At 41.0% G+C, this 15,555-nt stretch overlaps 1 protein-coding gene across 4 annotated transcripts in view; it reads right to left on the bottom strand.

Moving 5' to 3' along the window:
- Positions 1-15,555, bottom strand: part of LOC129187237 (contactin-associated protein-like 5) — a 125,577-nt gene that overhangs the window by 88,581 nt on the left and 21,441 nt on the right. For 3 of the 4 annotated variants that reach the window (XM_054786189.1, XM_054786190.1, XM_054786191.1), the window contains exons 2-3: positions 11,525-11,635; positions 10,860-11,053 (exon numbers count right to left, since the gene is read on the bottom strand). In XM_054786189.1, coding sequence (XP_054642164.1) covers positions 10,860-11,053; positions 11,525-11,635 — 305 coding nt within the window. Of the gene's footprint in view, positions 1-2,449; positions 2,481-10,859; positions 11,054-11,524; positions 11,636-15,555 lie in introns of those variants that run through there. The other variant, XM_054786193.1, reaches the window with a different exon arrangement.

Genomic DNA, 15,555 nt, shown 5'->3' with positions numbered 1-15,555 from the left:
GAGTGGGAAAATCATTGTTGCGGCAGCGTCCGTCCTCAGGGTCCAAAGTCATATGTCAGACGACAGCGAGGCAATAAAGAACCTCATAACCTTTTTTTTCTTCTTTCCAAGGGGAGCCCAAGTGCGTTAGGTGCAGAGTGGACTGTTTATTGTATCCAGGGCGGAGGTGTGGAGCAATGAGAATGATAGAAGGTGGTTGAAGAAGAGTTCAATGGGGAAGAAAGTTCAAGAGTAAATTCAACAAAATGCAGACTGCAAGACAAGAGAGGAAGCTGCTAGAGCTGCAAATTTCCTTTTCTTTCACTTCCTGTACGAGGAATGGCCACATCTACCCATTCCTGTCTAAACTATAGTGCATAGTGTGTTCTTTTATATTCACTTCTTATAGGAGGACGAACGGTTACATGTACCCATTCCCGTCTAATCTATCGTGTGTTCTTTTATATTCACTTCTTATAGGAGGACGAATGGTTACATGTACCCATTCCCGTCTAATCTATCGTGTGTTCTTTTATATTCACTTCTTATAGGAGGACGAATGGTTACATGTACCCATTCCCGTCTAATCTATCGTGTGTTCTTTTATATTCACTTCTTATAGGAGGACGAATGGTTACATGTACCCATTCCCGTCTAATCTATCGTGTGTTCTTTTATATTCACTTCTTATAGGAGGAATGGTCCCATGTACCCATACCCATCTAGTCTACAGCGCATTCCTTTATCTTTACTTCTGATAGGAGGAATGGTCCCATGTACCCATACCCATCTAGTCGAAGTGTGTGCTTTTATTTTCACTTCTTATAGGAGGACGAATGGTTACATGTACCCATTCCCGTCTAATCTATAGTGTGTTCTTTTATATTCACTTCTTATAGGATGAATGGTCATATGTATCCATACCCATCTAGTCCATAGTGTGTTCTTATACTGTATATTCACTTCTTATAGGAGGAATGGTCCCATGTACCCATATCCGTCTAGTCTACAGCGCATTCATTTGTCTTCCCTTCTTATAGAATGAATGGTACCCAAACCCGTCTAGTCAATACTGTGTTCTTTTACGTCTATTAATTTCTTATAGGAGTAATGGTCATATGTTCCCATTCCAATCTAGTCCATTATGTGTGCTAATATTTTCAGTTCTATAAGATGAATGGCCACATGTACAGGTACTGATACCTGTCGAGTCCATAGTGTGTGCTAATATTTTCAGTTCTATAAGAGGAGTGGCCACATGTTCCCATACCTGTCTAGTCTACACTGTGTTCTTTTATCTTCACTTCTTACAGGATGAATAGTTACAAGCACCCATACCCGTCCAGTCTAAAGCGGCTTGTAATGGTTTCTAGTCAACTTTGATGACTTGTAGTTTATTTTCCACACCCCACACAATACCATCTGTTCCTGCCAGCGATCGCTCGTGTGCGTGTTTTCAGTGGATTGGCATAAGGCACACGTGTGAAAAGTGTGAAAGCGACATCGTCATCTCCTCTCCTCATTAGCAGGGATGAAATATCGTTATTACGACATGATGTTTGCACGTCAGACAAAAGATGATGTTGTTAAAGGCACCTCACTAATAACACCATCTGTACATGAATTCTTTTTTCTGATGCAGTATTAGTTTCCAGGTTACGTTACGTGTCAGTATTATTTTAAATATTGAGTTTTAAGTATTGATTTTAAATAAAATCAATGATCTCATGACAAAAGCTCCTACTTGCTCACATGCAATCAGACTGCAGAGACGCTGTTCCACTAGGGGGCGTGCTTGCTCACTTTGAAGGGGATACAGTGTTTTTCACGAAGACAAACCTTTGTCTCTGAAGCAGCACAAATCCTTAGACTTGCAACCGCAGTCAAACGGGACCTCAGCTCGGTAAATGTTGCAGGACTAAACAAATAAAATCTGTGTTTGGCTTTCTCTTTGGCTTTTTTTTGCTATATTTCTACAACAAAAGAAAGAAATCATGTAAAGTGAAAGGACTCACTTCTGAAGGAGCCCAGCGTCAACATATGCATACATACAGTATATGTTAGGGCTGTCAAAAATGGCACGTTAACGAAAACATTTTAGCATAATTAACAAGTACGTCATGGCAAGCCACGCCTCTCTGTTATGACGACAGGACGAGGCACCGTGTAGCAGCCTCAAAGAGTCGCACACGGTCTGATGCTCTATAATAACTTTATTCTGACCTCAACATATCAACATATAAACACAAATGCAAAGAAAATCAACACAAGGTAGGATTCCTTATTTATAAATGGAATATTTTTGTAGTTAGACCATAGAAAACCTGTTCATGACCGACTAAATATGCTTTTAACATTATTAGAGCCCTCTAGAAATGAAATAACACACCTATAGTCACCTTTACACACCTATTATCCAATATAATAGACATAATAAGAGAAAATAAAATAAAACATAATATCGACTCACACATGTTTGCATTGGGAGAGTTCCTTGTTCTTTTTTGACTTCCTGTTCTGGAAAGTACTTCCTGTGTTGGCTATTTTGCCATTAATGTAACATTACTGACACCTAGTGACCGGTGTAGAATACTACACATCATCACAAAGTCTTTGAATACCTCACATTGGTATTTTACTTTATTTAGCCATTTTTATGCTCGAAATTGCTTATTTTATGCAAAATATTTGCTTAAAATGCATATTTTTTTGGACTAATAGGAGGCATAATTTAATAGGTATGATGAAAATAGCATGATTTAGCGCAAACCAAATGAGATGTTGTGTTGTCTGAATGAGTTTAAAATAGCTTTAGTGTTTTTCAGACACCCAAACTAAAATCCCGTTTACATTTACGTTGCTAAAACATCCTCATTCTTTTGCTTGTAGTCTGGTTAAAATATGCTGCAAAAATTCCACCCCTTTTGTATCGCTTGTCTTCAGTAGGGTCACGAGTAAGCTGGAGCCTACCCCAGCTGAATGCAGCAAAATACAAAGTATGAAATGTATTTATATTTTTGTTTCACCCGATCACTTTATCGAGATATTACCATTATCGGGAGCCATGCATCGCGTGTCATACCGTATTGTGGGGTACCCTGAGATTCCCAGCCCTATTCCCAATACTTCATGCGGCCCAGCCACAACCAGACCCTATCTCCAGCGGCCCCCAGGTAAATTGAGTTTGAGACCCCTGCTTTAGAGGCTTCTTTGTTGTTAAATTCCAGCTTATTTGATGCTTCCCAGTAATGGTGCTTCAGTGTTAGCGACTGTATCGCGGTCCTCCGGGGAAGAGCGTGCGACTCCTGGCAAGGTCATGAAATCCCAGCTCTCACGCTCCCTCAGGCTCTCAAAGCGTGGCCAGTGACGTCTTGGAACGTGGCCTGCAGCCTCCGTCGCCAGCAGCAGCGGGGAGCGCTCCCGTGTGACTTTCTCCAAATAAATAAAACGTGGAAAAGTCATCGCCGGTGAGCAGCAGGGCGGGAATGAGGATGGAAGGGGTTACGTCTGTTTAGGCCCCACGAGGGCCCACCCTGGTCCCCCCCCGGAAAATCCTCAGCACCCTCAGGCGTGTTTTTTCCACACTTTGTCACATCACCCTGCCGCAACAAACACGTCTTTTTCTGTGTTGTTCTCCAGCAGCAGGCGTCATACAGCAGGACTGTTGCTGTGGAATACTAATGACTCGTTGATAAGTTAGGGGCTGCATTGCAGTTACTGTAACAGACGGCTTCATTAGCTTTTTCATATTTCCCACCGGGGAGACGAGTGGAAAGACAGGCTTCATCTTGACTCCAATACGAAGAAGAAGAAGAAGCATTCAGACGAACTGCATCACGTCACACTTTTCCTCTTTAATTGCTTTTGTGTGTTTTTCTTCTGCCTGCATTCAAACTGATGCTTGTAAAGGTAGCGGTGGGCGGATCTATGCAAATATGTATCCACAGTGTCGATACCAAGGGTAGTATCAGTATCAGGCGGATACCAGTGTGATTTGTTGATGTGTTTTTGCGTCGCGTAGTCTATAGGGGTGCCGCGAGGCACCCAACTCCCGAGACGAGAACGAGATTGGGACCGCGAGACGACATTTTAACATTTAACTCATTCGCCGTTTTTTTTTTAAACCTGAGCGCTCGCCCCGTCTTTTACGTTTAGAGTACAATGAAAAACTATGAGTGGACTTTTTGTTTATTTAACCGAGTCACAAACTATGCAGGTACGTTATGAAATGTTTATTGTCCCGCAAGTTGACGCTCAAAGATATTATTGTCAACACTTTTTGAGCCCAAATAAACCACTATTGTGATAATATACTGGATAATAATAATAATAACAAATAATAAATCATAAAAATTAAATACAAATTAAAAAACAACATACAATATAGACATACACTATATATATTTAAAAACAAATCTTTGTGTTTTTATTAGTTATTAGTATCAACATTTTAGCTTTTTCTAGTTACATGATGACTTTTTGCTCTATTTTTCGAATTTTGCTGGGTTTTTGTTTATTTTTTTTCTGCAATGAGCGAAGTTCCATAGATGTCCCCCGTGCCACACTTTGGACACCGTGGTGCAGGAAGGCTACGGAGGATTGTGTCCAAACTCTACCTTCTCGGCTGTGTTGGTCGGGGATTAGGTTGCATTATGGAGGGGTTTTTTCACAGCTTTCAGACGTGCATTGCACGGCATTACGGAGGTTGCCTGCTCCAAGGATTCTTCACCTTTGTTGATGGCTTGTATTTAATTACCAAATAAATGCATGATGCAAGAAACACGTATATGCGCACACTTAATGGCTAAATATAGCCACCATGTCGCTAAACTGTCAACGTGGATCTCTTCTACGTATGAGGGGTGTTATGAAACGGAACCGGTGATCGCCGGTATGTTAGTTTCTGGGCCACGCCAGATGGCTCTACCCGCTCTCTACCCTGGTTGTACCGACCTCCGGGGCGACACATCGGCTACTCAGAGAGCGTGTCCGACCGCAGTGCACCTTGCAGGGTCAGGTTTCACGTTCCATCGCAAGCGTGTTCAAAAAGACGTCCGGTCTTTAAAGAGAAGGATGAAGACGCCGCGACTTTTCTGGTGGGCTGCTGTTTATGTTCAGCCTTTGTGTGCAACATCTTTCTGTGTACTAAACATCGCATGTCACGACGTGGAAACATGCGGCTTGTAGACCGGTGTCGTATCTACGGATTCATCTGTTTTTCTCTTTAAATCTTGTATTAAATACCAATCCGTTTCTATAGGCCAGGAATAACGTGTTAGCATCTTAGCATTTTAGCTCATTTCCTCATGTCTAAATGCAAAAATAGATTTGGCATGATGTAGAGACATTATAAGACAGCCTTGCCACTTTTGATGCTAGCATGCTAACTGTTAACATGTTAGCATTTTAGCTAATTTCCTGGTGTCTAAATGCAAATACAGACATGGCATGTTATAGGGACACCATAGAACTGCCTTGGCACTTTCAGTACATGGTGCTATCTTGCTAGGTGCTAGCACGCTAACTGTTAGCATGTGTGCATTTTAGCAAATTCCCTAGTATCTAAATGCAAATACAGACATGGCATGATACAGTATAGGGACACCATAGAACTGCCTTGGCACTTTCAGTACTTGGTGCTATCTTGCTAGGTGCTAACACTCTAACTGGTAGCATGTGAGCAGTTTAGCAAATTCCCTCGTGTTTAAATGTGAATACAGACATGGCATAATACAGAGACATTATAAGACAGCCTTGGCACTTTTGATGCCAGCATGTTAACTGTTAACATGTTAGCATTTTAGCTAATTTCCTGGTGTCTAAATGCAAATACAGACATGGCATGATATAGGGACACCATACTGTAGAACTGCCTTGGCACTTTCAGTACTTGGTGCTATCTTGCTAGGTGCTAGCACACTAACTGTTAGCATGTGTGCATTTTAGCAAATTCCCTAGTATCTAAAAGCAAATACAGACATGGCATGATACAGTATAGGGACACCATAGAACTGCCTTGGCACTTTCGGTACTTAGTGCTATCTTGATCACTGTGAGCATATCATCCTTTTAGCTAATTTCCTCATGTCCAGCCTGTTTGGTAGAGAGAGAGCAGGAAAACAAACATACCTGCACGTGTGATTATATCGAGGCTGGCAAAATTATCGGCTTAGTTTTTATTTATCGTCATTTATTGATTAGGCCTAGACCTGCGAGAGCCTGGGCAGTTGTCGTTCAGCTGAAAGGTCTTCTTCCACATCAAACTCATCCAGTCTTTTATGGGCTTTGCTTTACTGTGAGCAGAAAAGGCCTTCAGCACAAAGCGTCCAAAATGTCTCGCTCGGTTGAACAATGAAGCAATTCAGAGCAGCCCCTGATTGATTCATTGACGGCCTCGTCTCACAGCTTTTACCTGAAATATTTATTTATTTTCACTTTTATGACAGCCAAAATAGAGCCCTCATAAACCGAGAGCACCTCAACACTTTAGCGCATCTTTGACATTTCGGCCTTTTGGTGACGCTGTAAAAGGATTTGAATAAACCTCCGGACAAACCTATCAATCAATCAATCAGTAAAATTGCCGTTTTTAAATACTGGTGCAACCTTTAGCCTTTATGATGGAGCTAATTATCCAGCGTGGATCATTTGGCGGCGCATTAGCTGGGAGTGGCGATAAGGGGGAGGGGGGCGTGCTAGCGCTCTCATTAGCGCCCCCGTTGTTCACCTCCTTAACTATGAGCCGCACGCTGACAATGCCGGGCAGACGCGAGTCGGCGGCGGCCAAAAGGTCGAGCAAAGTCAGCGCGGGTGTCGGCCGGATTACAGACAGACCACGCATGACCTGTCACTCATTTTTCACACACGTCAAGGTGAGATTTCAACACACGCGCACTTTGGTCCTGCTTCGTAACATAACACATCATTCATAGCGTTAGCCTAATCGTTGACCATAAACAGACTTGTTCTCTACAATAAGATGGCGGCAACAACATAATAGTTACAGTCGTCAGTCGTGACCCATCGGTGCTGACAGACGAGTTTTTTTGGTTCACATACACATACTCATACACATTCATACTCATTTATACGCCACAAGGCATGCTGGGAAGCCAACACACACCCGTCCCCCACAGGAAGTCACCCGGCATGCCTTGCGGGGTATCAATGAGTGCCATTTTCGGCTGCACCGTGAGTGAGGCGGGCGTTTGTTTTGACGTCCTGCTGTTGGTTTGTGTCAAACTAGACATTTGATCGGGTGTCTCCATTCGAAAAGATATGTTTTGCTATGTCATGTTTCGTCTTTAAAAAATATTTCCACATGCACGGTGGTGTGCAAAAGTGTTTTTCCCTCTTCCTGATTTCTTAGTTTTTTGCAAGTTTGTCACACTTAAATGTTTCAGATCATCAAACAAATGTAAATAATAGTCAACGACAACACAACTGAACACAAAATGCACTTTTTAAATGAAACTTTTTGTTATTAAGGGAGAAAAAAAACTCCAAAGCTGCTTGGCCCTGTGTGATAAAAGTGGTTTTATTCATGCATTTTGCATCACTGTGTATTGACGTTTTGTATTTGTATCTTTGACTTTATCACCTTTTATTTTTTGCCAGGTAAATATAAAAAATATATTGTTTTAAGTTATTAAATTGCCTCTTGTTACTCATTTCCTCACATTTGATATCATTCGGGATGATTTCATTACATTTTCTTGACTTTAATTTCATTGATATCACTTTCACTTATTTTTATTTGATCATATTTACAGTTATTTTGATCACAACTCTATTATTTTACATTGTTTTGGTCATGGGGGCCATTTGCCACCTACGGCTGTTTTTTTGTTTGTTTTTAATTGGCCTGCGGCACGTTCAAAAAATAAAATTCAACAACAAAGAAACTGCAAAAATGAAAAAATCGGAAGTAAATGTGCAAGAATGAAGACAAAATATTATGAAAAAGCTAACGAAAAAGTCGTCATTTTACGAGAATAACGTAATGTTATGAGGACAAATAATGCCATTTTAGTAGCATAAAGTTGAAATATTAAAGAAAAAATATGTTTTTTTAAGTCATAATATTACAAGAAACAAACAAAACCAAATAAAATTGTCATTTTTGGACACTTAGGTTGCGAAAAAGGTTATGATAATAAGAAAGTCAAATATTGTGGGAACAAAGTCACAATACTCCAAGAAGAAAATTTACAAGAAGGAATTTAAAATATGGAAAAATATACAAGAATAAAGTCAACATATTAAAAAAAAAAAGTCACATTTTAAGAAGAATTTTTTAATTTTACGAGAATAAACATCAATAGGTGGAAAAAAAGCAACAGTAGAAATAAAAAAAAATGTATATATTTTACAGGAATAAAGTCAAAATATTAAGACAAAAAAGTCACAATTCCACCAGAATAAACGTGAGGAAAATATCAGAATTAGGTTGGGGGGAAAAGTCATAATATTATGGGAATAAAGTCCAAATAAGTCATACTGCAATAAGAGCATTTATGAAGATTATTTAGCAGCTGACGTATTTGGGAAAAAAACAGCAAACATGGGAAAAAAAATTCAAGAATAAAGGCAAAATATTAAGGGAAAAACTTTGCAACCTAACAGGAAAAAGTTATATGATGAGAATAACGTCATAATATTATGAGGGCAATTAGGCTGGGGGAAAAGTGACAATATAAGTCTAAATATTAGGCAAATAAAGCCATATTTTAAAATGAAAAATTCGGAAGATTATTTAAGACACTTGGCACATTTGGAATATCCCCAAAATGGGAAAAAATTATAGTAATAAGGTTAAAATATGAAGAGAAAAAAGTTGTATTCCAATGAGAAAAAAAGAATACCAATTTTAGGAGAATAAACTTGTAATATGATGAGCCAACCTATAACGGGAATGATGTCGGAATATTAGGAGGAGAACATTTGCTGAGATTAGCAAAGACGAAAGAAAGAAATGTGAAAAAAGAGCACAGCTGATACCAATAAAAGGCTTTTTCACTGATATCGCAAAGCTGGTAATGGCGCTAACACGCACCGCTAACGACGTGACATTTTGACATGTGACCACGTGAGCGGGAAGCCGTGAGCTGCTCGCCACCATTTCCCCGCGTGCCACTCACACTAAGAATGTCCTCGCCGGCCTTAGCTTCCGAGAGGTTTTGACGCAAGCGCTGGCGACGCGTTGCCAGGAATGGCACGTGTTTTCGCCACTCTCGATTCCGATAAAAAAATCATTGTAAAACTTGTTAGGGACGGAAGCGCCCGAAATATTGGACGGTTACGTCTGCACAAGATTTTAAAAAAAAGAAAAAAAACCAAAGCGTCCAATCAGACTACTTCGATGTCTTGACCTATGCTAATCGCAGCCACCAGGGGGCGCATTTTCACAGTAGTTTGGAATTGTTAGGAAGTGTTTTAGCAGCGTTATCATCCTCAACTTTTGTGTTTGTCATTTCAGTTCGACAATAGCATTTCTCAACATTTACGTGCGCTTTCTAGAATATTGCTTTTTTTCATTTGACGGGAGAACCAAGTCAAAATATGAAGGGAAAAAAAGGTGGTCATTTTGCGTGAATGGCCTCATCGTATTGTGACGACAAATCATGGATTTTAGTAGCATGAAGTTGAAATATCAAAGAAAGACATTCTGAAAAACAAACAAAACAACGACTAAATTCATAATGCTACCTCAATAAAGTCCAAATATTATGACCAAAAAGTCATAATTACGAGAAGACAATTTACAGAGTTTACAAGAGAGTTCAATAGGTGGAACATAGTTTTTAAAAAGCAGGAGAAATGATTTTCTTTTTTTTTTTGAACAGAATAACATCAAAATATTAAGACAAAAAAGTTGCAATTTTCCAAGATTTAACTTCATTTTTTGGAAAATAAGGCTGGGGAAAAAGTTATAATATAATGGGAATAAAGTCAAAATATTAGGGAAATAAAGTCATAGGTCAAAAAGTAAATTGATGAAGATTATTTAAGACACTTTAGATATTTGGAAACAGCAAAAATGGGAAAAACCAGGAGTACATTTTTTTAGAAACGGCTAAAAAGGCTGCTATGCTAATATTAGCATGCTAACTATGCTAATGTTAACATGCAACACCCAGCATGGTAGCGCTAAGTGTCTCCATACGTTAATACTTACGAAAATGTCAAAAAATGCTACTTGCTATTAAATCATAACGTGTAATACTTACAGTATTTTGGTCGTTTTAAGCATTAGGGAGGGATACCATAGTGACAGCATGTGATGCTACATGCTAACATTACACTCACATTTTAGCATCAACATCATGCTAGGCTGGCCCATTCCTGAAAGAAACAGCTGCGACGCCTGCAGCTGCCTGACGGATAGCTGGCACAGCTTTAAGACGTGCAGCGAAGCCTTTAACCCTTGAAATGTCACGTGGTCAAACGGCAAGCGTCTCTTCGTGGCAGTCGCTCATTGTTGGCTAAGCTAACTAGTTGGATCGCCTCACACCGGTTCCACAAAAACACAACACAACAGAAAGTATTCAACACGGAGCAAAGGAGAGACGCCCGTCGGTTAATCATTTTGGTCATGGCGCCGTCGGCCAATTACAGCGCTGCTAATGTGATTGACAGGTGAAAAACAAGACTTGACCGGCTCGTTAGCGCGTCCTGACAGAAGTGGGACACGCAACACAATGAAGACGGCGTGATGTTTGCCCACACGGAAGGCCATTCCGCGCTTTAGGCGTGACATGAAAGAAGAAGATGGAATAGCGAGATAGGAATGTCAGCCATTCCTAGCCTAGCATCCGGTTAGCGTGCACATTTCTTGTGCTAAAGACCTCAAAGCGACGTCCCGCCCTCCAATCACTGACCTCTGTGCCGTCGTCATGGCGATAGCGTCTCCAGACCCGCCCTGTGTCGCTGTAGAGGAGCAGGTAGGCGCTGACCCAGTCCCAGCTGTCGTAGCACCCCTGCGTGGCCACCGCCGTCACCTCCATCTGCTCCCTGAGGTCCAGCTGGAGCCACGGCTCTTTGTCGCTCGCCGCCGCCGACCATCCGCCGGCCTCTGACGGTAAAAAGAAGAAGAAGATGAAGCGGGGTGATCAATGGAGGATTGATTTTGTGGAGGCTTGTGGTTTGAAGCTGAGTCACCGCTGCGGGATCAGCTTGCAAAGGTTGGCGGCGGCGCTTAACGCCGGCGATAGAAATCTTTTCATAAAAAAAAAAAAAAACGGCCGTCAAATTTGACCTTTGACCTAAGCTATCAGCAACATCCGGGGTGAGTTATCCATGCAAACTCAAAGCTTGAGCTTTTTTCGTGAATAATAATCACAGCAACGGGGTCACGTTCACAACAGGGCCTTCAAATGATTCACTGAGGAGGAAGGAGGGAAGGAAGGAAGGAAGGAAGGAAGGAAGGGAGGGAGGAGGATGACTTCAAAGCGGAAAGAGAAGGAGACACCGTCTTTCCCAGCTGAAGGTGTGAAAGAAAGAAAAGGGAGGAGGACAGACGGCGGGTAGCATCCGGGCGGCTCACCGTCTCTCTTGTGCAGCTTGGCGTTGTGGGCGGCGTAGCCTGCCGACGACTGCGACGAGCTCTGGAAGGACGAGCGCGGCAGTGTGGACACCAAAGGAGCGTTGCAATTATCTGCAAAGTGACAAGACGTTATTTTTAGTGGCGGTAAACAATGCAAATGAGCTGGCAGCCCATAAGCAGATGCAATAAACACACTCGCTCTAATTTGCTTGTATTAGAAGCAGCCTTTGAAATCCTTCTAGTGGCGCGTTGGCATAGACGCTCGCACGCGGACGTGCTCCAAATAGCATGCTAGCAATATCGTATCATATCATATCATATCATATCATATCATATCATATGAGATGAGGCCAGTAGGTTAGCAGCCAGGACTACCTCCCAGCGTCACACTCATTCCACATACGTGCTTCATTTTTACGAGTCTGTTCAAAATTGCTTCCAAAACTTGGTGTCTAACTTCTTTTTACACTTGTATGCCATGAAGAATGTGGAGGTTTCACCGTGAGCACACAATTAAAAAGGGATTATTTCTATTTCCTTTATTTCCTATGGGAGCAAATCCCAGCGGTCACTTATTTACCTTTTATTCTCATTATTTATTTATTTATTTATTTATTTATTTATTTATTTATTTATTTATTTATTTTTTAATTATTTATTTATTTTTGATTTTATTTATTTATCCTTTTTTTTCGTTTATTATTATTTTTACCCTCTCATCTTTGGTAAGTATTTTGTTTTATGTTTTATTTATTTATTTATTTAGCATTTTTTTTCAAAATTATTTTTCCATGTTATTTATTTCATTTTTTGCCCATTTTATTTTATTAATTTCTATATTTTTATTGTTTTGTATTGCAATATTTTGTTTTTATTTATTTGTTATTTATTTTTCTTTAAAAAACAAAAAAGGAGGACACGCAGCAAAGAAAACGAACAAATTCACTTCTTTAATTATTTTATTTATTTATTGTGTCAGTTTATTTTTTATCATTTATCTTATTTCATTTCTTTATTTGATTCATTTCTATATTTTCATTGTATTGCACTTCTTTTTATTGTATTTTTTTATTCAATTTTTTAAAAATTATTTTGCTTCCATTTCTTAATGACCTCATTACCTTTTTATTGTCAACAAGTTCACGTTCACGCTTCTAGCAGTCATAATCTTTCGGGAACTCCTCGTAACGCTCCACCATAGTTAGCCACTCATTCCGGGATGGCTACGTTGTCTAGCGGAAGTACAACAGTATGACGTCAAACGCCCGTTTTCATGAAACCCGGACTCGACAAAGTAAGCTGATAAGCACCTTCGCGGGACCAGTTAGGACGGGTGTTGGGTTTTGTCGAGTTGCATCTTGAGCACAAAGCCTGGGTTGGCCGGGCCACTTTGGCAGAATTACCCCCGGAGGGTCCCAAATGTGGCTTATGTACCTTTCATTTGACCTGGCCTTCTTTTCTTTGACATTTTGTTTTCATGTATTTATTTGGATTACTTATTTACCTTTTTGAATTGACTTAACTCGTGTGGACAAGCGGCAAAGAAAATGAATGAATGAACTACTTTCATTATTTGATGATTTTTCTCCACTTTTCTATTTTTCCTTTTGAAATGACTTCTTTGGTGAGCACAGTTTGTCCCTGGAACACATGATCTCTGTTTCCATGACTTCTTTTTGACCCCGGAAGGGATGACGCGTTGGACGTGCTGTGGAGGACGTTGACGCTACGTTGACACAGCTCCCACCCTCCTTTCTTATTCCGCCGCCGACTTGGATTCAACCACTTTGCACAAACGTGGAGGCAAAACGCAGCCGGCGAGCGGTTCAACGTGCGTCTTTACCTGTCGGTGTTGGCGTTGAAAGGGAGGATTAGAGAGAATAACAACACTTATCCCGCTCTCAGACGCTTCACACAGTCTATTAACCCGTGCGCTGACCCTTCAAAGTGTGCACATCAGCGTCCCGTGCTGCGGTCCAACAGGCCGCCAATCCCACGCACGCACACACCCTCCCGCCCCCGCCCTGCGTGTCTGATGCACCCGCCCCTCCCGTCACAATAACAGCAACCGCATACCGGCTGGGATGGAGTGAGTTGTTGCGTTCAGGCCGCAGCGGCGGAGTGTAATGAAAACTGGCGCCAGCTTGATTCCAATCATCACTCCGTCACTTCGCCTCGCTCGCCTCAGCCCGAGAGGCCTTCGGCTGCAGGCTACAAAAAGCCGAATTAGTCTCGGTCAAGCAGAACACGCAGGGCGGCAACAGGCCGTCCATCTGATGAACACCGCCACGCTGACAGCCTCCCGCCGCATTCCCGCTGACCTGCTTTGATCGCAAGTGCTTGCGAGAGATCCCCCCCCCCGCACACACGCGCTAATCCCGATTCCAAGTGTGACTAAAGTGGATCAGGCCGTCTTATCCCGGGACTCAAATTGTTGGCGGAGCTGCACCGCGCTTGCAGATGTTCATTGGGGAAATGAGAGCGCTGGCGTGCCGTCGTGTTTTTATCACGCAAGCGCTTTGGCTGCTAAATCGGCAAAAGTAACCCGCGTCGCACTTTTGATCCTGGCTGGATCAGACTTGCTCCAGCGAGCCTCATTTGAAGTGTTTACACCTTAAGGCCGCGACCACACCTGTGCTCCTGCACTCTGGTCCCGACCACAACATGAAAAACATCCCTCGTTTATGGCGGTTCATCGGTTCCAGACCCGACCGTGATGAGTGAATTTCCACAAAGTGGGATTCAGTATTCAAACATGTATTCTTTTCCGTCATATTATTTTCCACCCATAGTAAATACATTTTTTAACATCGTGAAGCATGAAATAACACCCCCATAGTCACCTCTACACTCACTTACACACATAAGAGAGAATAAGACATACAGTGTAAGACATAATATCGACTTTTGTCCACATGCTGGATAATCTTACAGCCTGAGTCATGTGCTGGATTTCCTTGAGCCGTCTCATGCAACAAACGTTTGGAGTTCCTCAGGGAAAGGTCGTAAGTCTTTTTGTTTTCTATCAAGTCCAAAAAAGAAGTGATCTCTGACATCCAAAGATGATTGTGGACATCCTATCAAAAGTCTTCCCCAAAGTGCGGAAGCTGTTTTAGCCGCAAAAGGAAAAGGAAAAACTCTGCTTTTTCTTAACTTTTCCTGCACAAGCAGCGTTTGTGTCCCAACACTTGTGCCCGCACTTGGGTGATAGCGCTATAGGCTACATTTATTTGCATAGCGCATTTCAATTTCAAAGGCAAATGCGCTTTTGTACAAAGGAAATAAAAGGAGGAGAAGAAGTAAGTGAAATATTAAAACATACAGTATGTATTCATAATTAATTGAAGTACAGAGAGCGCATAAAATGATTCCATAATGAAAAAGATCTGATATGGGTGATTATTACACAATATCAATAGAACTGGTAGAAAAAGGAGGCACGGAAGGATAAAACGTTGTCTTCTGGATGTAAAAATGTCAAATTCAGCTCTTTCTAAAAAAGCTCTTACTGAAAAAGTCAGAAATGTATGGTTTTCGACTTTAAAAGAGCGTGGAAAGATGTCTATCCAACATGTAGAATGCTTTACAGCCTTGTCGCTATCATGGAATAGTGTTTACAACACATTACGTAAACAAGACATGACAAATTTTTGATTGTCCACTTTAGAAAAGGGCTTTGGAGTTCACACTCATGTGGAATTTTATTTTATTTTTTTTACAGTAGGGTGACTAATCATCCTGCTTTCCCATGACATGTCCCGTTTTTACTTGCTTGGCTTTTTTGTTTCATCGCGCATTTCACTGGGACATTAAATTAGCAAATATGACTTCATAATATTTCAGTTATTTGTCAGGTATGTATTACTTTATTCTTCTAATGCAGAACAGAAAGTATTTCTATCATTATTTGTTGCTAACGTTATTTTTGCACCATGAAAGTAAGATTATTTATAAAACGTGTTGAGTGAACTCTGAAAATTTGAGATTCACTATTTTTTATTAATGTAATATTGTATTATATTGTATATATT

This window comes from Dunckerocampus dactyliophorus, chromosome 9 (genome assembly GCF_027744805.1).
Source record: "Dunckerocampus dactyliophorus isolate RoL2022-P2 chromosome 9, RoL_Ddac_1.1, whole genome shotgun sequence".
Classification (NCBI taxonomy): Eukaryota; Metazoa; Chordata; class Actinopteri; order Syngnathiformes; family Syngnathidae; genus Dunckerocampus; species Dunckerocampus dactyliophorus.
Note: the sequence above shows the minus strand (reverse complement) of the source record. Positions and strands in the feature narration are given on the sequence as shown.